At 43.3% G+C, this 23078-nt stretch overlaps 1 protein-coding gene across 2 annotated transcripts in view; it reads right to left on the bottom strand.

The window, feature by feature from the left end:
- The window catches only part of MTF2 (metal response element binding transcription factor 2), a 34551-nt gene continuing 11473 nt past the window's right edge, over positions 1 to 23078 (bottom strand). Inside the window, exons 5-15 of one of the 2 annotated variants that reach the window (XM_066597357.1) lie at positions 20468 to 20568; positions 18778 to 18926; positions 15261 to 15356; positions 13296 to 13364; positions 11938 to 12061; positions 9669 to 9736; positions 9206 to 9373; positions 8476 to 8581; positions 6138 to 6196; positions 5955 to 6020; positions 1 to 3208 (exon numbers count right to left, since the gene is read on the bottom strand). In XM_066597357.1, the coding sequence (XP_066453454.1) occupies positions 2851 to 3208; positions 5955 to 6020; positions 6138 to 6196; positions 8476 to 8581; positions 9206 to 9373; positions 9669 to 9736; positions 11938 to 12061; positions 13296 to 13364; positions 15261 to 15356; positions 18778 to 18926; positions 20468 to 20568 (1364 nt within the window). In that variant the 3' untranslated portion in view covers positions 1 to 2850. Of the gene's footprint in view, positions 3209 to 5954; positions 6051 to 6137; positions 6197 to 8475; positions 8582 to 9205; positions 9374 to 9668; positions 9737 to 11937; positions 12062 to 13295; positions 13365 to 15260; positions 15357 to 18777; positions 18927 to 20467; positions 20569 to 23078 lie in introns of both variants that reach the window. The other variant, XM_066597356.1, reaches the window with a different exon arrangement.

Here is a 23078-nt window from a genome sequence, read left to right as displayed (position 1 = left end):
AAAGAAATCCTTTATGAAGAAATTTGAGAATAAGCAGGACCAGGACTCTAGTTTTCTATGGTAATGCACTTTAATGATGGGGTTGCAACAAAAAAGAAAGTACAGCCGTATTACTGAAAATGGCATTTTACTTTAGAAGATAAATAAGATATGTCATGTAATCAGTGGTATTTTATTCTAAAACAGAAGAACACAATATTCTATTTTTTTTAAAAATGACATTTTGGGATGATCTGTACAAAAATTTACAAATATTTTTTTACAAAATAAAAAAAGAACTTTTAAACATTTAATTGGCTGAAAAATATACCGTTTTGTGAGTTAATACAAACCAGGGGAACACATACTGATCAGGCATGATTTATCAAGTCTTTACAAGGAGGAGGGCAGAAACACATCTGAGGAAGGACTAAAAATGCAGGCACAGCACAGTGCTGGCCGAGAACCCTGAACAGTCATCACAACGAAGGCTTAGCGGTCGCTTTCCCTTCATACAAAATTTAACAAATAATAAAGTAACGGCCAGCGCGGCGTCAAAGTGTCTGCATTTCTGGCTACCCAACGACTGGATTCTCAGTGTGCCAATACTGCAAAATGCTCCAAACGTTACAAAATTAAAAATTTACCTGTCCTGGTCACATACTTTGTAAAATAAAAAATAAAATATATTGCATAGATCACATTTGAAAAGAAACAATTAAACAAGACGAACAAGACGGTTTACCTAACTAGGTACATACATAGGCCATTTACAAAAGATAAAGGCTGGATCTTAAATACATTGCTTAACGACAACAGTGCCAGTCAAGAAGTTTAAATGGTCGACAAACTAAAAAAAAAAAAAAATATGGTAATATACTTACCTTTTAGATTCGGTGCCGTCATTATGCCAAGAGGAGAGGGAGACTGGGTATTAGACCGGTTTTCATATTCACCATTTTAAGTTTTTATGGGCGGAAAGGTAAAGGTTTACAGGCAGTATCCCATGCAGCGGCTGTGTTGTAGCAGAGATGTAGCTAAAAGCCCACTGTGGCCCACAGATGATTTAAAAGGGAATTGTTTTTCTATTTTTTTTTTACTTATTGAAAACAAATTAAGAACATTTTTCTAGTGTTATTTTCTGATTGTAGAACTTTTTATTTTGTCGTCTGTACGCGACTACGGGGGCGGCCATCTTTACGGAGCTACAGTTAACATAATTTAGAGATATGCTTTACAGCAGCTTCATGGGCCATCACGCAATGGCCAGGAGGGGCTCACTGACTTGTATGGAGGCTGTTCTAGACCTGCTCTGTGCGGAGGGGATTTGGCAGGGAGGGGAGTAGATAGTCACAGTTTATACCTCTTGTGAATGGTTAATCATGTGTTAGCTACATATAGGGGTTACCTTTCAATGTAATCCAGGTAATGATCGTCCAGTGTACACACAGGGCGCTAATAGAGAAAGCTCTCACTTATTGGGAGTCACTTGGTGTTTAGCAGAAGAACCAAGGGACTGTCGGCCCGTGTAAACAGGCAATGGTTCGACTATTAACGGCTGCCTGTTTACTGTGAATGCAGGGCGGTAGACCATGGGATGTGGTACCTTTACGGAGATTACTGCTCTATAGATCAGGAAGTATTAAGACTACAATTAGGCTCTTTGGTCAGTGTGAAAAATGCAGGATCTAAAAAAGAAATTTTTTTTTTTTTTAAAGAATTTTTTAAACAAAGATGTGGTTTCCATAATAAATAGGTCACTTTCTGATGACACCTTACCTTTAAGTGGAGACTGTTCATTGCTAATGGCAGCATGTTGGGCTAAAACCAATGAACAATCAGTTAACGCTGAATTTTATTTGAGAGCCGCAGAGCTTTTAACCCGATAGCTGCATTTCAGACCCTCAGTAGTCACATGACAGACACTGCACGGCATGCTAACCTAATGCAGCAGTAGAACAATGGGATCAGGTGTTTGTGATGGAAGCAGGCGGATGTACAGTTAATACTTCCTCTGGGTGCCTGGACAAGCAGCAGAGAACAGCGTGTCAAAACCAATGTTTTACAGCAAATACCTATTTTTGCAATGCAGTTTTGCAGTCTTGTACATACGCATCATATTATAGGTCACCCTGTGCAGCCAAAAGCTTTGTATTTGCTTGCAGAACAAACTGCTAGATGTTTTGGTATTGTCACCTTTTGTAAAACTGGAGTAATGAGTCTAGTTAGGCAAAGGACAGATCTGCTGATGGGTATCAAGATAGATTGCAAAGGCCGCATTTTGGCAACAGCGGTTTTGTGACATGTGCTGTCAAGATAGCTATACCTTCACATCTTTCAGTTACCGTAGAGGTAGAAATGTTCTGTCCGCACTTCATTTAGCATACGTCAGGGGAAAGAGGAAGGTCATGAGTTACAAACATATTGGGAATGTCACTTGGATGTTATTGCTTCCATTTATATCAATAAGCATGTAGGTAGCTGGAGCCCATCTGCTTACCATTGGGTTTAGATACCTTCACCTGATGTATCAGACAGGGAGGTAACAAGACTTGGAAAAGCTGCATGTATTACTGAACAGAGTGAGAACCCAAGTAGAGATTAACCTGCAGTAAACCAACCCCATATTATACAAAACATGAATGCTTCACTAAGAATACTGTAAACCGCACCGTTGCAGATATTTGGTTACAAGCAATGTTCTCCATTGTCACCACTCACATTCAATAAAAATAGACCTATATTTTTCTCTCTATTCCAGCACCCATTTGCTACCATTTGTGTTGTAGGCACTTTGGCAGTAAAGGGGTGAATAATAAGTTATTTATCACTTCAAGAAACCTGGAGGGGGAGGAAGCTGTCCAGAAGAGGTCAGGAGGCGGTGGCGCCATCCCACTCCACAAGATACTGCACCTTCCCATCAACTGTTACTCGACGAGCCAAAATACGGTATTTTTCGCCACAAGCTATCCTGCCAGCTGCCCCAAAGTAACTGGTGATAGAATTCTTCAGATGATGGAGCTGTAAGTCATGATCTGTTACATTTTTAACAATGTCGGTGTTAGGTCCAGTAAGTGGAGGATCCTCTTTCCTTTCATCATTCCTCCCAATATCGGAGTTGTGAGCTTGAAGAGCCTTTCGAGGATGACGGCCTCTCTTTCTAGGTGGTGGCACAGGGATAGACCAGGAACGCCCTGTGCGTGTAACTCTTCTCATGTCTGAGGGAGGACTAAAAAGGATACAAGGAAAAGGTCTTAAAAAAACAAAACAAAGAGGCAATAAAACACCATGTATCATCATAGTTTGCCTCGTCCCGCCTTCCATATCTTTTCTATGTGAGCAGCTTCACACAATTGCAAACATTGAAATGGACACTAATGTTTAATTCAACTTATGTCCAATAGCCCATGTGGCTACCACTAGGGTTCTCCCTAAGAAAACCTTTGCAATCCACTGACGACTGTTAGGAATTTAGCTTCTCTAAGGATATGGGGATAAGTTATTACATGCAACAGATGGGTGGCATGTAGATGTTGCCTTGCAGCTTATTAGAACAGGGTATACAAGGCAACATGGAAAGTGCGGCAGAGGAAGTCCAGCGCAGTATTTGCAGAATGGCTGCTTATGACCCACCCACAACCTGTAAGTGGATTGGAGACACGGCAGCAGGAAAATTGACATGAAAAACTGAATTGCTAGACCTCAATGTGGGTGCAAAGCTGCATATAATGAAGACAGGGTAGCTTTAAAAAAAAATAAAATCTCATCCGTGTCATTGGGGAAGACCATGGGTATAGCTACTGCCACTAGGAGGCAAACACCAAGCACAGAAAGTCCCTCCTGCAGGCACTGAGCTGAATCAGTGTTAGCCTAGTGTCCGTAGGAGGCAGACCTCACTGCTCTGCAGATCTTCTGTCCTTTCTTAGTTTAGTTTCTTATATTTCCTTCCCCTTTTCCTTGCAGTCAGCACCTGCCTTTTGAACAAAGTAATAGCGGAGCTACCACAAGTCCATTGAATCCCTTTCCCAAAATTGCTGTACAGCGAGTCTACGCCTGCGGCAATTATATAGTTCTGGCAAACAGCCGGCCGTATTACTCCCCTTCCATAGGAGGCGTAATGGTATAGCATATTACAGTCTCTCATAACTACACAGTTACTCCTCTGGAAGGGGGATAATGAGGCTTAATGGTAGTACGGCGAGACTCCATATTTCTCTGGACGGCCCCAAGACGACCTTACCGCCCCCCTTCATAGGAGTAAGTGTAGTACAGAGCAACCCTATACCTCTGTTCGTCTCATGCCTACTGAGGATATCCACCATTTGTCTCGTTACATGCCTTTATAGTGGGAGTAATAGCAGTGCAGGAAATGCCTATATCTCTCATAACTAGGTCTTATGACTACTCTAGGGTGACACCTTCATCTGTCTCATTATCCCTTTTGATAGAAGGAGTAATGATAGTCAAGCAAGTCCTTGTATCTCTCATGACTATACGGCTGGCATCCATCATGTCTCGTTCCTCCCCTTTACAGTTGGAGTAATAGTGTGGAGAGTTTCTGTAGCTCTCATAACTTTGTACATCTTATGACTACGCTGTGGCAACATTCCTCACCTGCCTCATTAGCCCCTTTCATAGGAAGAGCAATGGTACGACAGCGAGTCCATGCATCTCTCATGACACTCATGGATGACGACATCCATCATCTGTTTCATTCCCCCCTTTCATAGGGATGGAGCGATCAAATACCTCTCTCGACTTTTTATCAAGAGGTGGTGGAAACGGCCCAGTGGTTGCCGCTGCTGCCCCTTGCTGGTGGGGTCCCAGGTCCAAGTCCCCATTACAATCAGATTTGGGAGTGGGGCTCTGGTGCTGCAGGCAGCGGTGCTATGCCAACACAATTGCTCAAAAACAATCTCTTCTGTTCGCCATTCCCTGGGAGAAGTAATTATATTACTAAGACCCTGCACTTTTCAGGTCTACATAGTCCTAACGAACAGCATGTGCCCTATCTTTTTCCCTTAAAGGCAGAAGCAAGGGTAGTGCTGTCATACTCAGTCGCTCATACCTTGCTCTCCTCCTCAACCATTCTCTTGGAATAGAATCTGTGAATTACAACTGGGTACATTATTGGCCAGATTGCCAGGGAGCTACTTCTTGCCAGCTCAAGACATGTGCGCATTACACCAGCACTTCACAATTACTGCAGCAAGTATAAGTGGAAACGGTCTCATTGCTCTCCATTCCAAGAGGAATCAGTCTCTATATCTGTCCTAATGCAGTGACTCCAAGTATCAGCTGCTTCCTCACTCCCTTCTACAGAAAATATATTGTAGATTCCCTACACCCATCAATGTGGAGGCCGAATAGTGGGGTGCCTAAGAATGCGGCCCTCAACACGAATGCATGGGTTAGGCAACACACCTTTCTCATCCGAAGGTAGAAGAAAGGCATTGCTGCTCTGCTCAGTATAGGACATGTTTCAGCAATCTGTTCCACTACCTCTATCATTACTACTAGCCTTTACCCTGAACACCAATAGTCACTTCACACCTTCATGATGAAGTTGCTGTGTTAAGGCCCATTTATACGCAAGTATTATTGCTCAAAATCTATCCAAATGAAACAATTTGAGCGAGTCGGGGGAAAACAAAGCAAAAAAAAAAGCGCTCACTTATCATTTATGGTTATTTAAGTTGACTTTTCAGTCAGCTTAAAAAAAACAAAACTTGTTGGCATGCTGGTTTCTCGTTTTGTGTTAATACCTCCCATAGGAGGTGAAGCGCTGAGCAAGAAGCGGACCAAAAGCCCGCGATCCAGTCTTTCAGTTTAAATGCTCTGCACGAGCGCCGATGACCTTAGCAGCGATATAAGCGCTGGTGCAATTATTTGAAAGACTGCCGGCCCATGTAAAAGGGCCATTAATGCAAAACATCTGGATCTAGAAGGTAGGTAGTTCATAAACACACATATACCTGGAAATGCTGGCTGAGGTAGTTTCTTGTGAACTGGCAGCGCCGTTGGACTCGAAATCAGAGTTACTAGATGAAAAAGTGGTGATGTCAGGATTTCTGAAGTGAAGCAATTAGAAAAAAAACTGATTGTAAAGCCAAGACAAAAAAACAATAAAAAAAAATAAAAGCCCAAACTTGTCTTACTGTCTTTGATCTGATGAGTTTAGGATGTTCGTTTTGAGTATTGCATCGCTCTCCATTTTCTAAAGATGAAAAAAAAATAAATCAGAAAAAACAAACAATATACAAACTCTGGATGAGATTGGATTTTGCATCATCATTAGTTTGACAAGAATTCCTATTGTCACTGAAGCGATAATATATAATTAAACCTAGACGATCTGGGACATTCTGCTGTCATCCGATTGATCAGGCTTTCCAGGTACAGTACACAAGCACAATAAGCATTCACCTGGCTATGCAGGAACCGTGGGGAATATTACGGCACCTTTACAATAGCTCCATTAGAATAGGCTGCTGGAGACTGAAGCGCAACTCAAGCCATTGAACATTCTGTTTCTAACCCAAATATTCAGCACTGATCAGTTTGTTTTAATGTGTCCATCGTAAGCACAGCACCCAATTGACCACACAAACAAATGATAGAATTGTGGCTACCTACAGTCCCTTCAGAACGCCATAATAAAGCAGTATTTGCAGTAATATACAGCTAGCACTGGATGCGGACCGGGGTTTTTTTTTCTCTAAAGTATATGAAGAAATCAGTACAAATTATTGGATCCAAAATGGCTTAAGACAGTCATTCATTTTAAAGATTTTCTTCTTTCCAAAAGTAGATGTTTCAGGGTAGCAGAGGTACAACCCTGCATGATTTTTTTCCCGGCAAGTACTCCTGTGACAGATTCACAATAGTGTAGCTACGGTCCCATCAAAACATGCCCTCGCACCCAAAGCTTGGCATTGTAAAAGGTGCCTTCACAGAATAGATACCGAGGATACAGAACAAACCACTCCATTATTGGAGTTAGTTTATTCTTAGAGTTTACTTCTGGAGATAAAGCAATACTGGGAATACAATGTTGGGGAGTGTTGCAAGTATAAGGTGTGGGCCACATGGTCAAGCTAAACACACACAACCAAATCACAATCACCTGTGATGGCTAAAGGTCAAACAATATGGCTGAAAAATTGTGTGACCATTGGCCACTGCGAGTGGGCCGAGTTTAATATGCCTGCAGCATCAGACCTTACCCCAAGCGTGCGTTCACACATTACGTGACAATCACCACCAGTGGATCTGCAGCAGACTTCACCTCACCTTCCTTCCATTGAAATGGGGAAATCTGCTGTGGATTTTGAGGTGTCTCCATGCCAAAATTCACAGTGCAAAATATGCTGCAGATTTCGGTGCAAATCCACACCAAAATAAGTCATGTGTGACCGCACACTAAGGTCAAGTTAATACTTCGAGGAACTACTGTGCAATGTCAGCTGCAGAATGTGTACTATACATTGCTGCAGAATTTCAGAATAGAATCGAATGGAGTTTAAGCAAACCTCATTGACTCCTAGCGTAAAAAAATCCACAGCGGAAGATAGGGATGCTGCAGACTTTTAAATCTGAAGCACGCTCTCTTGTAAAAAAAAAAAGCTACGCATTTTCACAGCAGAATTCATTCATTGACGTGCGGATTTTCTACACTGTGTGTTCGTATCCTGAGTCTCAGAAATCAGAACAGCAAAGAACATCAATGTCCAAGTACCTGAGCATTACGTCACATCTATTTCAATGCTGTACGAAATGAAAACGGTTGTCCCATTAAAATAACAATTATTGTTAAATTATAAAGTGTTCAAGTCGAGCCAAAAAGAAAAAAAAAACAATTTCATTGTTCCCATATCCAGATATTGCACCAACATACTTGCTATCAATAAGCCCCCTGTTCTTTAGATTCCCTTATGTCCAGCACCAGTGATCTTACATGCCCAGTGACTTTATTCCATTGCCTGGATCCTCCCAGTACAGGGAGCTGAAGTGATTAATGATATTGTGCAGAAGAGCCAATAAGATCTGGTGTACAATTGGTTGGACGCTCTAAAAGGTAATCAAAAGAACACCAAGGGGCGCCATAACAGCAATATCATTACTAGAGATGAGCGAGCACACTCGCTAAGGGCAATTACTCGAGCGAGTATTGTCCTTAGCGAGTACCTGCTCGCTCAGAAGAAGAGATTCAGGTGCCGACGCAGGTGAGCGGTGAGTTGGGGGGGAGAGAGAAATCTCCCCTCCGTTCCCCCCCGCCAGCACCCGTATCTTTTCTTTCGAGCGGGCAGGTACTCGCTAAGGGCAATGCTCGCTCGAGTAATTGTCCTTAGCGAGTATGCTCGCTCATCTCTAATCATTACATAAAATTACATTGTTAATTAAAGTTGTTACATTGTTGTGATATAAAAGAGAAACGTAAAGGTAAGTTTCAGGACGCAAGTTAAAAGAATAATTAGCATAGGATTTCCTGCTTACCAGACATGGAGCATCACAGGTGTCATTCTGTAAGATCTTTCTTCTATGTGAACCTGGAGGACGGCCCACTGGTTTCCGTTTCTTAACTTCAGTATTATTTTCCTCTCTGGAAAGAACATTAAGAAATTTCCAGGAACTGAACAGTTTGTAAAAGATATGAGATGTTCTTTGCATAATACAGCAAGACCGATAAACCCCGCTATACTTTTCACTAGCAAGACACTAAAGAAGAAATATGTAAATATTTCAAGTGACTGGAATAACTTTCTGCATGTAAATATTTAACCAGTCGAATAAGTGAAGCTAGAGAAAGCGTCATCTGACGCGAAACAGCAGTCTGTGTGCACAACGTCCTTGATTTTATTCCTGCACCTTTTTTTGTATCAAGATACAAAATAAAGAAGAGCTATGGATGTCTCAGTGAGTGCCGCCTAGTCATGCTACAATGTGGTTCGGTCCAATAAGTGTTCTGAATGGAGGAACAGAAATGTCCTTAACTGTGCAGTCTTATGGGCAAATTACTTATCAAGTTGTGATTAAAGGCCCATTTACACAGGGAGATTATTGTTCAGAGTTGTTCAAAACCCTGTGCTCCCGCGGAAGTTTGAACGATAGTCATTCCGTGTAAATGCATGCAGAGACTGAACGGCTGAGCGAGCGTTGTTCAGTTTCTGCATGCAGAAGAGTGAACGACTAGCCGTTCAGAACTGAACTGCCTGCTAACACTTACTTTGTAACAGGCAACAGTTTTGAGGACTTTCTGCCTTTGATCTTGAACTCATGGGACGTGCTTTCTTCCTTCTCAAGTTTAACAGCAGCATTTGGAGGAACAGGAGGAACCCGAATTCTCAGACCAAACAAGTGTTTTTTCTTCTTAATTTCCTTTCCAGACATAAACCTGAATAATGAAGCATGGTTAAAAGGTCTGTGCTGGAAGACAACTGAAATAGTTTCAAAAGCGTGTCACAGTAACCTTGTCAAATATCAGTGCAAAGGGGTCCCAAGGGTTTAAAAAAAAAAAAAAAAAAAAAATTGTTTACCCCAACTGAAAAGTTAACTAGGATTGACAAAATTATCAAATCCTTTGTATATAAAAAGTTTCATTATGACATTATGTATTTTTCCATACAATTTACAATTATTGCAGTCAGTGGAAGGGGGGGGGGGGGGGGGGGAGCACACAACACACTTACATAGTCTTATTTTCATTCAATGCATCCAGAATATGTTCATATCTTTCAGGCTTGGGTGTGTCTGCAAGCTAGAACAAAAAAAGAGAAAGCTTTAAATTTAAATTCATTCTGTCCGGGTGCTTCAGTGTGTGATCGCACAATATACAAAATAACACAACTCTTCATTTAGTGCGAGTCACAGCATACAATGGAAATACTTGAGGAGTGAGCAGCGCAGAAGGGAGGCTGTACAGTACAACACAATGGCACACAAACAGCAGAACATGAATCCAATGTGTTTAAGGGTGGGTTCACAGGTCACGGATTTGCTGCAGATTTTAGTGCAGATCTGCAGTAAATTTCACCCCTTCAATTGACCTTAAATTGAAGGGGTGCAATATGCAGAACTGCACCAAAATCCACAGCACATAGGCTACGTCTACCTGCATCTAAATCAAAAAGTACACAACCTGCAGCCTCAGGGCCCCGTCCATCCAATTATGAAAGGGTGTGACCCCCAACCCTTTGCTCACAGATACGCTTGGGATGTAGCATGGGTAGGCAAGTACTAATCGTGCACAGTGTTGCCATCTATGGGATCCCATATCTCAGCAGTATCATTGCCTCCAGACCCCAGTAAGGCACTCTGGCAAGAAGTAGATGGAAATGGCTGTGCAAGTTTTCCGCTATCCTCATTTAAGTTTCTGTAAAACATTCAGCCGCTCTTGCAACTGACAACATGCGATCCTGTGAGCCACATGCATGCATGGTCTCCTCCTTTCTGGTGTGCCAACAGGGCAGAAGGGGACTCCCATTCACTCAATAGGTGAAAGCCCTAGAAGTGCAATCGGCATCTCTCAGACATTTATGGTATATATTTTCAATACGCCATAAAACTTCTCAGATAGTAATACTCAAAAGATTAATTGTGCATCCCTGCTCTAAAAGTGGGGTTGGTCACTGGTGACCTTCTGACACAGAGGACTTTCATTACAGTCTTAAATACCCTTCAGCACAGAGACTTCCATCATTACCAAACTGACAATAAAGGGTCAATCAAATTAATGATTAATTTGGATGATGTCAGATTTTTAGTTTAAAAAAATGCCCGAGAAGAGTTAAAGGCTCGTTGCTGTTCTACTAAGCACTTGCTCTGGAAATCAGTGGTGGCCTGAGACCAAGGACCGCACACTTTTAAAGGGTGATGTCAGACTGTCTATCAAGACTGTCACTGAGTTTGAGTGGTGGGGATAGTGCACTTTAACCATTGAGAGCGCTGAAAGTTGAGCTAAGAAGAGCCCAAGGGGATGAAGGCAAGGGCCTGAAGTGACTATTTGCAGAGTGCGAAGGAACACTGCCAGCCTTGCTGATTTTAAGCAGTGATAAGAGGTTAAAGAGAACTTAAGGACCAAGCGTGGCAAATATACGGTGCTTGGTCCTGAGCTTTAATCCCTGTCAATAGCAGATTATGGCGTCCGATTAAAGCCTGTGCTCCTGCAATCAAGCAGGAGCAGGTTGGGTCCTCAGCTGTCAGACACAGCAGAAGACCCAGAGGAGAAGGTGTTTAAGCGCTTCTGCCTTCTTTCATGGCTACATAGCACTCAATGAGCGCTATGTACTAAAAAGCAAAAGTATTATTTCCACTGTGGGACCCGGCGATCACACAACCACCGGGTGCTCCCTGTTACGAGACCCTGATCAGCTGTGTTAGTGACCGATTTCACTACAGGGGGTATGTTTCACTGTAGCTGGGGCATCCATAAGTGCCCAGTTAAGGGACCAAAAAAAAAGTGAAAATTAAGAGGTCTTTGATGACATCATGGCGGTCATAGATGGTAAATAAGAACAATCATATCTTCAAAAAAAAAAAAAAAAGACCCACGGCCAATGCCAACCGAAACAGTCATCGTATGGGCCCTGTAATCCAAAATTATATTATAATTGCCTTTAGAGAGTACCTGCCCGCTCGAGACTAAAGGTTCGGGTGCCGGCGGTGGGCAGGGAGCTGCGGGGAGGAACGGATCAGAGATCTCTCTCTTCCTCACCCCCCCACGCTCCCTCCTGCTGACTACCGCTACTCACCGCTCCCCCGTGCCGGCACCCGAACCTTCTGTCTCGAGCGGGCAGGTACTTGCTAAAAGCAATTGCCTTTAGCGAGTATACTCGCTCATCTCTAATTATACATAAAATCTCAAAACATCCGAAACAAAATTAGCAACCCATTCCCATAGCTTATTTGCCGCTCTTGACCCCTAATAAAACTAAACCAGGAATCACTTCAAGTACATACCTCACCAGGATGTAAGAGATCCCAATTATCATTTATATATGTGATGAGTTCAAGTTCTGAATCAAAGTACTTCTTTTTATGAATAACACTTAGATTGTATAAGCAGAGGTGTGCTATGTCTACCCTAGGAATCAACAAGAAAAGAAACAGCAGTTATGTCAATGCATCCATCATCTCTAAGACTTTAATCAAATAAGTAGCTCGGAAAAAGAAATGCTCTTAAAGTTCAGCTGCCAAAAGTCAAGATCCAACCCCACCTTCCTCCCAAGAAACAATCCCCTTGGTTCTTGGATGGTTTTATTCATAACAGTGAAATTATTTTTTGTTTAGAAGAAACAAATAGAACTTTTCTAACTTAAGTCAACAACTTTAAAACAGTCCAAACACATACAAGCAGTCCAGAACAGCCTATCTGGACTTCTTGAAGAGATGAGTGGAGGCTTATGTACTATACAAGTAGTAGGGGTTATCTCAAACAAGCCCTTTCAGGTTGCAGCTGGATCCATACAATCAGGATTCAGCTCACCAAGGGAAAGCTGCAGGGGAAATTAAACAAAAATGGCCATTCAGATGAATATCGAGGCATTGAATTCGTAGATTGCCTGCTTTTGCCAGAAAAGCTCTCCGTTCTGGCTTAGAGTAGTGAGACACTACCAGAACTGCGAGCTGCATGCGACGGACAGCCAGTGCATGTGCTTTCCAATATACACGGACACCACACGGTCACATGCATTGGCAAGTCCTATTTCTTGTCCATGAAAGGGAGCTGCCTCTCCGTTATGGCTTCTCACAACCGGACACGATAAGTTTCTCCTCATCTGCATTTCAGAGTAAAAGTTCTTTATAATGAGGGAGCCTGCTGGTATTTCCTGCGGCCCCTGGCTAGGCTGGCATGCATCTACTTTGTAGCTAATGACTAACAAGAAAATCTTCTCCAAATAAATTTTCTGCAGGATCTTTTGTGTCCTTTTTTTCAACTTAAGATTGAATCAAAATAATATGACTGGAGAAAGATTTGCAACCGTCACTGTTGGCTCAGAGTTTAGCTTTTGCACATGCAGGCCGGGGGTCAAGATCCAACAGGGTCTATTCAATGACCAAGCTGTAGGTCGAACTCCACTGCAGGAATCCCGTATGTGGGGTCCGACTCGCCCGTGTGCAGGAGGCCTAGTACAACTAAAACTAGAGCTAAAATGCAATTGAGTGTTTTAGTTATAGACGTGTCATGACAGTTCTGTTTCATGCATCCATTTGAATAGTTTGTTGTTCAATACCAAGCTTCCCGCTCATTGCCTGTGACTGGTGTAACAGTCATTGGCAAGGTTGTAAACGAAGTGCTCTGTAATATACAAACTTACCACCGTAAAGATAGACGTTTGAGGTATTCTGGTCCAGAATTGCAGACTGAACAAATAAATGTATAAAACCTGTTGGAGAATGCAGTGACAGAGCTCAGGCTATATAGACTTCATATGCTTTATTTAAAAAAAAACACTACAAATCTTTGTAATGAAGAGAAGTAGGTCACCGTTATACTGATGTAAATGTACAAGTATTGAACCATCCTTCGGAGACTTGGCCACATACAGGCTGCCTGCTGTTTGGGACTCATTCTCTTTTAGCAACATTGTAGCATATAGAATGTATAACATTAACCCTATCATTTTTTGGTGGCTCAGTTATGTACAAACACTATTTTTAGGACTTAATATAATGTCCTCACCCCCCCCCCCCCCAAAATCCACCACTTATCCTGTTAAACCTTAAAAAAAAAAAAAAGGCAGTACGGCTATCTATCGGGAAACTAACCAGAATAGTAACTAAATGGAAACTATTAAAAAGTGGTGAATTTATCTTCATTTTATTTGTAGCCATTTGTCAGTGGTTATTTTGTTATGCCAAGCTAGCCAAAAATAAATTTGTAAAGTTTTCACATATTAGGCCTCATGTCCATGGGGAAAAGAAGAATTAAAATCCGCAGCGGATCCGCGGCCCCATAGGAATGCATTGACCACCCGCGGGTAGATAAATACCCGCTCATGGTCAATAAAAGTGAATTAAATTTCTGGAGCATGAAAAAAATGGACATGCTCCACTTAGGTGCGGGTCTCCCGCGGGGACAGCTCCCACAGGCTTCTATTGAAGCCTATGGAAGCCGTCTGGATCCGCAGGAGACCCGCGCCCGAATTAAACTCGCCTGCTCCAAGCGATGCAGATCTTCCTTCCTTCGCGGCAGAATCTTCTTTCTTCGGCCCGGCGGATGTGCCCGGCGCATGCGCGCAGCCGGTGTGCCGAGCGCGTCCGCCGGGCCGAAGAAAGAAGATCCGTCCGCGAAGAAGGGAAGACCTGCCCGGCCCGCAGCAGGTGAGTTTATTTTTATTTTAATGCCTCATGTCCACGGGGCAGGAGGGACCCGCTACGGATTCTCCATGGAGAATCCGTAGCAGGCCCGATTTTCCCCGTGGACATGAGGCCTTAGGGACATCTAGCAGCCAAGTAGATTACACTACAAAAGGGTTCAAAATATCAGTATCAATCGCTCATATTCTCCTTCCCCTCTTAACATGACACATATACACCATGGAGGTGCAGGGCTTATAAAGAGCAATGTGCCATTCGGGATGCCATGGAAGCCTGGGGGCTTCTGAAGGCCCCCAGCGCGGGCTGTCTGTCAAAACAGGATATAATGCAATACTTTGAGATGAAAGGAGTTTTATTATTTTTTTTTTTTTTTTAATTAAATCCACCCCCCCTTTTTTTTTTATATAGCCCACCTTCCCCCCTTATCCTATAGTTCTACAAATAAAATAAAAATGTTTAAATATGGGGGCTTTTAAAACTTTACCTTTTTTTTATAATTTTCATGTTGACAGTTGTTTTTTTTCTCTTACTAAGTATGTGTATAGGTTTCTTTTCGGTCAAAAAAAAACAAAAAACACACCACTATAAACATATTTGGTAAAAACACACTTTTTAAAAAGTTATGGCCGTCAGAAAATGGCGACAAAGTATTTTTTTTTCTCTTCGGTACCATTTTTAAAAAGTTAAATCTTAAAAATTTAAGAAAATCTATTAAATTTGGTATTGTCATAATCGTACTGACCCAAGATTCACATGTACCTTTTGAAATGAAAATGACCTTTATCGCCAACCAGAAGTAAGTGAGTGGCACAGCATGTTAACACTATACGTAGAGGCAGAAACTTCAATATGTATGTACCTATGCATTAAAGGATGCAAAGTGTAGCTTTATTTCTCCCCCTTTATCGAATATCAAGTTATCAGCTAGTAAAGCAATACCTTGTTATAATGTTCCTTCTCACCTGTCACCATAAAGCATAGGTTTCTGCAAGCATTGCACACAGGCCTCGTGAAACCACTGTTTGCATTTGCAGCACTGCAGCATCTTTAAATACCAGCTGGAAATAAAGAAAAGGAAAAAAAAAATCATATTTAGGTTTTTCCTGATACGAAACTCCAAATCCCCTCCACAGACCATATTAAAAATAAAACATATGCTTGCTACCTGCAGCCCCTACTAGCGGTAGAATAAAAGCTCATTGCATACTGTTAACCACTGAACAGTATGGATTACACTCCCTGCTCCTACTAGTGGAGGCTGTGGACAAGTCAGCAGGTTACCTTTTAAAGAACGTGTCGAACTCAAGACTCCCCACAGGCAGAATCCAGCCTGCCATGTCATTTTATGTGGCTGGGGAGTACCTTCTAAAAATCGGAGGGTCCACAGCTATGCAGGGAAGACCCTCTGGCACACTGTGGACTTGTATGCAGCCTGCCAATGGATACCAAAATCAAGGCTGCTACTTTGGTCCTACACACCATTATTGGGTGCATGTGGACTGAGTGCTGTGGCTGTTATTGCAGCCCGGGGTTTTCGGTGTACACTCCCATGGGATTCTCCCGCTGAGCCAATACTGCAGTACAGCACTGCTTGCCAAGGATCAGGCTGTGAGGTGGCTTGTACATCCTGGCTAGTCCTTGCTACCAACCTACATCAGACAGCCTGTTCCGCGGATCAGAGAGGAGGTTGTCTTGTACTTGGGCTTAACCAAGTTTGGACTCTGCCTAAGGAGTTATTTGGGGAACCTTTCACAGATTCTACTAACTCCTATAAACCTTTCCTTTTCTCCGTCTACCTGGCAGTTTAGAATCAAGTTTCTGTGTGTTGAGGGACTTGTGCCCCACGTTTTCTGAAGAACCATTCTCTGTTCAATTTGTCGCCCCCTCCCTCTTCTCCCACCACCATTTTAATAGATCCTTTAAAAAAAAAAAAAAAGTCTTAGGCCTCCTGTCCACAGGCGGATTTGCACTGCGAAATCCAGATTGAGATTCCGCCTCCAGATTCTGCAGTAAATCCAGCCCATAGCATGATATGAGAAAACACGATTACCTGGCCACAAGCAGAAAAAGATAACGGTTTTCCACTCATGGGGGAGAAATTGCAGCATGCTGCGATTTTGTGCAGGCTACACACGGCCGGCTTCCATTGAAGTTAATGGAAGCCGTCCATCCCGCAGCCATTCTGAAATTATTGCAGAAAGATGCGGCTCCTACAACCAATCGCCATAACGACAGCGCAGTGTCCTCTGTACTGTGCATGTGGCAGCTGGCACTCTGGCCGGCAGATTCGGAGTAGAGGAGAACACGCCGGACAAGTAAGCTGGGGTCACCGGGTAGAACTCTGCGGGAATCCCGCATGCAGAGTCCAACCCGCCCGTGGACAGGAGGCCTTACAATTACAAACAGCCCTTTGAAGACAACCATAATGCTGATGTGGCTTTTGGTGAAAATAATTTGGACACCCATTTTAAAAGAAGAAGTCCATCAGCTGCATTAATTGGTCAATGACAGATACAAGTAACCATCGACTTTTTCTTCCACCATCTTTCCCACTGCAAAATGTCCCACTTTCCACACGCTAGAAAAGTATCAAGCTGTTTGATGGGCAGTCCAACTACTGAAGTCGTTCGTTCCCCTCCCCCATGCAGTTGCCCGGGGGTTTCTGTTCCCCTCCCCCATGCAGTTGCCCGGGGGTTTCTGTTCCCCTCCCCCATGCAGTTGCCCGGGGGTTTCTGTTCCCCTCCCCCATGCAGTTGCCCGGGGGTTTCTGTTCCCCTCCCCCATGCAGTTGCCCGGGGGTTTCTGTTCCCCTCCCCCATGCAGTTGCCCGGGGGTTTCTGTTCCCCTCCCCCATGCAGTTGCCCGGGGGTTTCTGTTCCCCTCCCCCATGCAGTTGCCCGGGGGTTTCTGTTCCCCTCCCCCATGCAGTTGCCCGGGGGTTTCTGTTCCCCTCCCCCATGCAGTTGCCCGGGGGTTTCTGTTCCCCTCCCCCATGCAGTTGCCCGGGGGTTTCTGTTCCCCTCCCCCATGCAGTTGCCCGGGGGTTTCTGTTCCCCTCCCCCATGCAGTTGCCCGGGGGTTTCTATCCCCTCCCCCATGCAGTTGCCCGGGGGTTTCTATCCCCTCCCCCATGCAGTTGCCCGGGGGTTTCTATCCCCTCCCCCATGCAGTTGCCCGGGGGTTTCTATCCCCTCCCCCATGCAGTTGCCCGGGGGTTTCTATCCCCTCCCCCATGCAGTTGCCCGGGGGTTTCTATCCCCTCCCTCATGAAGTTGCCCGGGGGTTTCTATCCCCTCCCTCATGAAGTTGCCCGGGGGTTTCTATCCCCTCCCTCATGAAGTTGCCCGGGGTTTCTATCCCCTCCCTCATGAAGTTGCCCGGGGTTTCTTCCTCCTTGGTTATAAGCAGCTCAGGATGGAAACACATGCATATGCGCCACTTTTTGCTCCAGGTCATGCACATGACACCTTTGGAGGCTATGGAAATCACTGTGCATTCGCCAAAGCTGGAAGTGTGTGACCGATGCAGATGCATGGCAGCCGAGCTAGAGAAATCAATAATCAACGAGGGGTGGAATAATTACAAGTATGGAGGGAAAGAGAGCCCAGACAACTTCGGCAATGTAACTGCATATCAGATTGACCCAGATTTACCTTCCGCACAGAAAGTGGGATATTTTGTGTTTGAAAGCAGAGAAAAACTAAAATAAAAACACTTGTATGTGTAAATGCCACACTATATAACGAGATTAGTGTCATATGTTACATCTGGCTGCCAGACTTCCTTTAAAACTTTATCTATGAAGGATAATTGCAGCTCTGCTTCAGTAAAAACTGACTGCTAAAGACATGAGAAATTAATCTGCATAGAAATTGGACCTTAACCTTACCGGATGATAAAAGGCAGAGATTCACTTTAAAGCTTGCCAACGATGTAATAAAAATTCCAGTTACTCCACCGTCTCCATTACAATAAATCCTTCAATCTAAATAATTAAAATTGATTTTTAAATACTAATATAGTTAAAAGGAGCTGTAAGAGAAGCGGTGTGCCTGGAGCTACTAGGGCCGACTAGCTGTAGTAACCCACCTACAAGACGCTCCCTAACAAGGACAGAGAGCTCACCAGAGTGTAGTGTGTTCTGGATAAAGGAACGTTCCCAACACGGTCTTTCACTACGCTGTGGGATTTCTTCTGGGGATAACAGAACATGTGCAAAAACAGCACTTTGATGGAACCCCCAAAAAAGAGAGAGAGAGAAAAAAAAAAAGGGAACCATTCACTGCTATTAGTGAAACAGACACCACTTTGATGTCCATTTGACAAGGTTTCCATTATATTTGGGGTATGGAACATAACTATTAATGAACGTTCAGTTTGGGGGTTCTGTCACAATGTCACCCGTGACATAACCCCTACAAAGTATCACAGTGTAGTGAAAGACGCTTGAAACACTCTCCAAGCAGAGATAATACTCACTCTCCGGGGCCTCCACAGTAGCAGTAGCATTGCTGTACATTGGTCTTGTGACCTACATCCCATTCTAAGTCTTCCACGTTATAGGGCAAGGTTTGCTTCATGACTTGCAAGGCTTTGGCATTTGGTCCTTTTTTCAGTGCTCCTCCCCTCTTCAACAGAGCAAAAGCACAAAACATTACCACAACTAATACCAGCAAGGACTGTAGAGAATAGAGGTGAAAGGAAACCGAAAATACAAGAGAATTCATAACCTAAATATTAGCACAGAAATGCCAAAAAGGTGCGCATGTGTTCAACTGTATTCTTTATAAATTATCTAGCATTCTGCTAGAAAGATGCCGATAACTTAAGACAACAGTAGATTATCAGTGAATGTGCAGATTAATCTAAATGGGTCCAAAGTGTTGGACAAATTAAATTCAGTATCAAATATAAAAGAAAACTTTTTCTCCTGATATAGAGCACCAAATCTCCTGCATAGACACAGGTGAAATGCTAAAAACCTGCTTCGTGCTACCACCAGAGGGCACTCCGGAGTTCCCCTTATTACTGTAAACTCACTGAACTGCATATTAAAACCAGTATGTATTAAAGATATTCACTATATTAAAAGGCATTAAAGTGGGGTTTTCTGGACAAAAAAAAATAGAAGTTCTGAAAAAGCTGAAGTCGCTGCAACCTGTATTTTTTCAGCAGCTCTGGACCCCTCCCCCCCTTCATCCCGTGCCGCTGTGTTTACATGCATCACTTTTGCAGTAAGCACAGCAGACTGCTCCCTACAACGTCCAGCATGCACAACTAGTATACCGGTCAGAGCTTTAGCTCCGCCCACAGGATGTTGGAGACTATGGATAGTGGGGGGAGTAGCAAATACCGACGACATGTCAGAGGAAGTGGAGATATTTTTCAGACGACGGGTCACGTCATATCGATAGAAGATGAAGAAAGTAGCTAGACCGGGTACAAAATAACCGATTACATACATTAGATTTTAAAAATGTTAGTCTGTGCCCGGAATACCCCTTTAACTTAAGGCTTTCCTAGTAGCCCCTAATGGTTTCTACTGTAAACCCAAAGATGGAATTTAATTCTCAAGCACAATCAGCCAAGGACGATGCTCAGTTTATATAGCGCGACTGCGAAAAAAGCAGCCCAAGTGTTGCGTTTCTCTTATGGAATCTGTTAGAAGCAAACAAAGGACCGACCTAGTGACAGAATCCCAACACCACAGATACACAAATCATAACCACCATTCGGTGCTTCATGCTGTGTGGTATATGCACAAGTGTAACGCAGCATCTTCTATTTTATCGCGTATTATGTGCGATACAGCTCTATTGCCTTCTATGGATGCGTAATAAATGGTGTACATACACAGTTATATTGCATATATGCAGCATTTATACACAACGCTGCTAAGCTAAAGAGTGGGAAATAGAACAGTGAAAAACAGCTGCCACATGCGGCGATACGCAGACTCAGCGGTAAAATGCTGCATTATACATGCAGTCCTTTACAAAGAGCTCGCCTGAGCCCGGCCAAAGGGGCAAAACTGGACAGAAGTGATATACAGCAAGCAAAAATAACTAACAATCAGATATGAAACTGTGAAAGATAGGTCATTCTGTGAACAAAGATAACCATTTAGGAGGATAGAATCCCCAGCAATCTACTCCAAGCTCTGGAATACCTTGGTTGTAGTGGCAAACACACACTGCCGACACAGCCATTTCTCATCCGTATCGATCACGCTGGGGTCAATCTTAGGAGTGTGGCAGAGTTGGTGATAACCTACAATAAAATCCCCCCAAAAATAAATGTTTTTGTAAGCTTCGACAGACAACTCTTAAACGACTTTCTCAACACATGATTGTAGCTAATACAATATACCATAAGAAAGTATAGCAAATGGTTATTGCAACTGCAGGTACGTAGGACATAGTCAAAAGGGAGAATGCGGCTCCACAACTCAAACCACTTCTCTCCACTGTAGTTTATGGAAGTCAGAGAAACAACCGAGTCGTCAGATTTTGGAATATCTTTTTAAGATGCAAGCTAACTAGAGATGAGTGAACGTACTCGGTAAGGGTGATTTCGCAATCGAGCACCGCGATTTTCGAGTACTTCACTACTCGGGTGAAAAGTACTCGGGTGCGCCGGGGGGCAGCGCTCTCTCTCTCTCTCCCTCTCCCCCCCACTCCCCTCTGCAACCCCCCGCTCACCCGAGTACTTTTCACCCGAGTAGTGAAGTACTCGAAAATCGCGGTGCTCGATTGCGAAATCGCCCTTACCGAGTACGTTCGCTCATCTCTAAAGCTAACCTGTTGATAAATTTTATTAATGTTAAAGAGGTTTCAATTGATCAGATATTGAAAGAAATAAAAAATAAATAAATAAAAAGTTTTACCGCCAACCACACACAAAAAAAAAACAAACAAAAAAAACACAAACAAAAAAAACACAACTACACTTGCCCAGAAGACTCGTTTTTACATTCAGCATCCAGGTACATCTGGCGCCAATGCATGACCATGAGCGCTGTGACCGATTGCATCTAACCGCAACGAGTCTTGATTTTAGCCCCATCTAACACTTTTTTTGGCTGATCTGGAAAGCATAATCTGACCTCAGCGTCTGACCTCACAAAATGTTGTTTTGGCTTAATTCCCACAGACACAATCTTGTAAAAAGCCTTACCAAAAGAATAAAGGTTGTCATAGCTGCAAAAAGGGGGCCCTACTCCACCCTAATGGCCATGATTTTGGGAGGGGATGTCCATCACGTTCATGTAAGCGTGAAGGTCCGGTGTTCACACACACTGGAGGTTTTGGATACTGAGGTTGGCAGTTACATTACTCATATACAAGCTGTCTGGTGACATAACTGCACTGCTGGGTGGTGATGCTATATTGGTGAAGGTGCGGCTCAGATAAATAACACTTTTAGGCAGCATCTAGAAGTCAATTACTGTGGGCAAAACTGAAATCTTAATTCTTACCTCGAGTTAACAGGTTGGCACAGGCTTTTACTTGAGCTGTTTATAGATGGGTACAGTTGTGCAGCATTTATGGACCAACCATGGTTGTAAGTCAAGCTTTTATACTTAGCACATGCGCTTTAGTGCTCAATGCAGCGATGCTCTACCCACCGTACATGGTCGGCCTTTATGGAACACAACCCCAGTTGGATTCCAACTGCGCATGCGCCAGCATCCAACCATGACATGGAAATAATTAAAGTGACTGCAGTGGACAGGCTCCCTGTCATTTAAGGTCTAGTTTATTGGCGAGTCTATCTTACCACATCACACTATTGGGCCCCTGATGAAACTAGGTCTCTAGCAAAACATGTCATGGGGGTGGGTCCTCATTTTTAATATTCAGGGTGATCTGTGACAGCAGCTTAAATTAATATCTTTGTTGAGTCTTTTAAGGCTGGTTTAAACAACGGATTATCTCTCAAAGAAAATCTTTTCAGCGATAATCATTGTGCTTTTTTACAGTGCAGGGTGATCGCTCAAACGCTGAGCGATCACCTTGCACTCTGAGCGGGGGATGCAGAAGACAGGCGGGGCCGCTTGTCTTTGGTATCCAGCTGTCCCCCACTCGGAGCGCCTGGCTGTTATACTGCCAAGCATTCCAAGAGGGGAATGAAGAGCAGAGCTGGACAGCTGTGTTCTTCATATCCTGCCTGTCTTCAGGGAGTGGGATACAGCTGAAACAATAGTATCAGCTGTATCCCGCTGTGAATTCCTGATAACTGATCTTTTAGCATGCCGAAAGATCAGCGATCAGTGGCGGCTTAACGAAAACTGCACGATGTCAGTGCAGTTAGACAACGATTATCGCTCAAGAGATGGCTTTGAGCAATTTTTGAGTGAAAATCGTTGTGTCTAAAAGGGACTTAAGTTATTATTTGATGTCAATCAATAACTGAACAATTGGAAGAGTCTCTAAACGCATTTTACAGAGTCCTTTCACTCCTTTTCCCGCTTGATTTCTGAGGGAGTCTTGAGTGATTTGACTGCACAGGTTGCCCTGCACATTTTAATTGAGTCCTGTAGCTTTTTATATTACAGTCTATGATAAAGTATACATATTTTAAGTTGGTAGGGATACATTAGCAGCTTCTTTTATTTTTTTCCTCATTGGCAAGTTACGTCATGTGACTCCAGCACCGCAATGTCATATGATCTGCCATCTATACAACTGACAATTGGGGTAAAGAAAAAAAAAAAAGAAGGGCCAGACGACATAGGCTTAAGACATCTGTCTTGGCACTACATTTCATCCAGAGTTAGA

Source organism: Eleutherodactylus coqui, chromosome 3 (genome assembly GCF_035609145.1).
Source record: "Eleutherodactylus coqui strain aEleCoq1 chromosome 3, aEleCoq1.hap1, whole genome shotgun sequence".
In the NCBI taxonomy this organism is placed as follows: Eukaryota; Metazoa; Chordata; class Amphibia; order Anura; family Eleutherodactylidae; genus Eleutherodactylus; species Eleutherodactylus coqui.
Note: the sequence above shows the minus strand (reverse complement) of the source record. Positions and strands in the feature narration are given on the sequence as shown.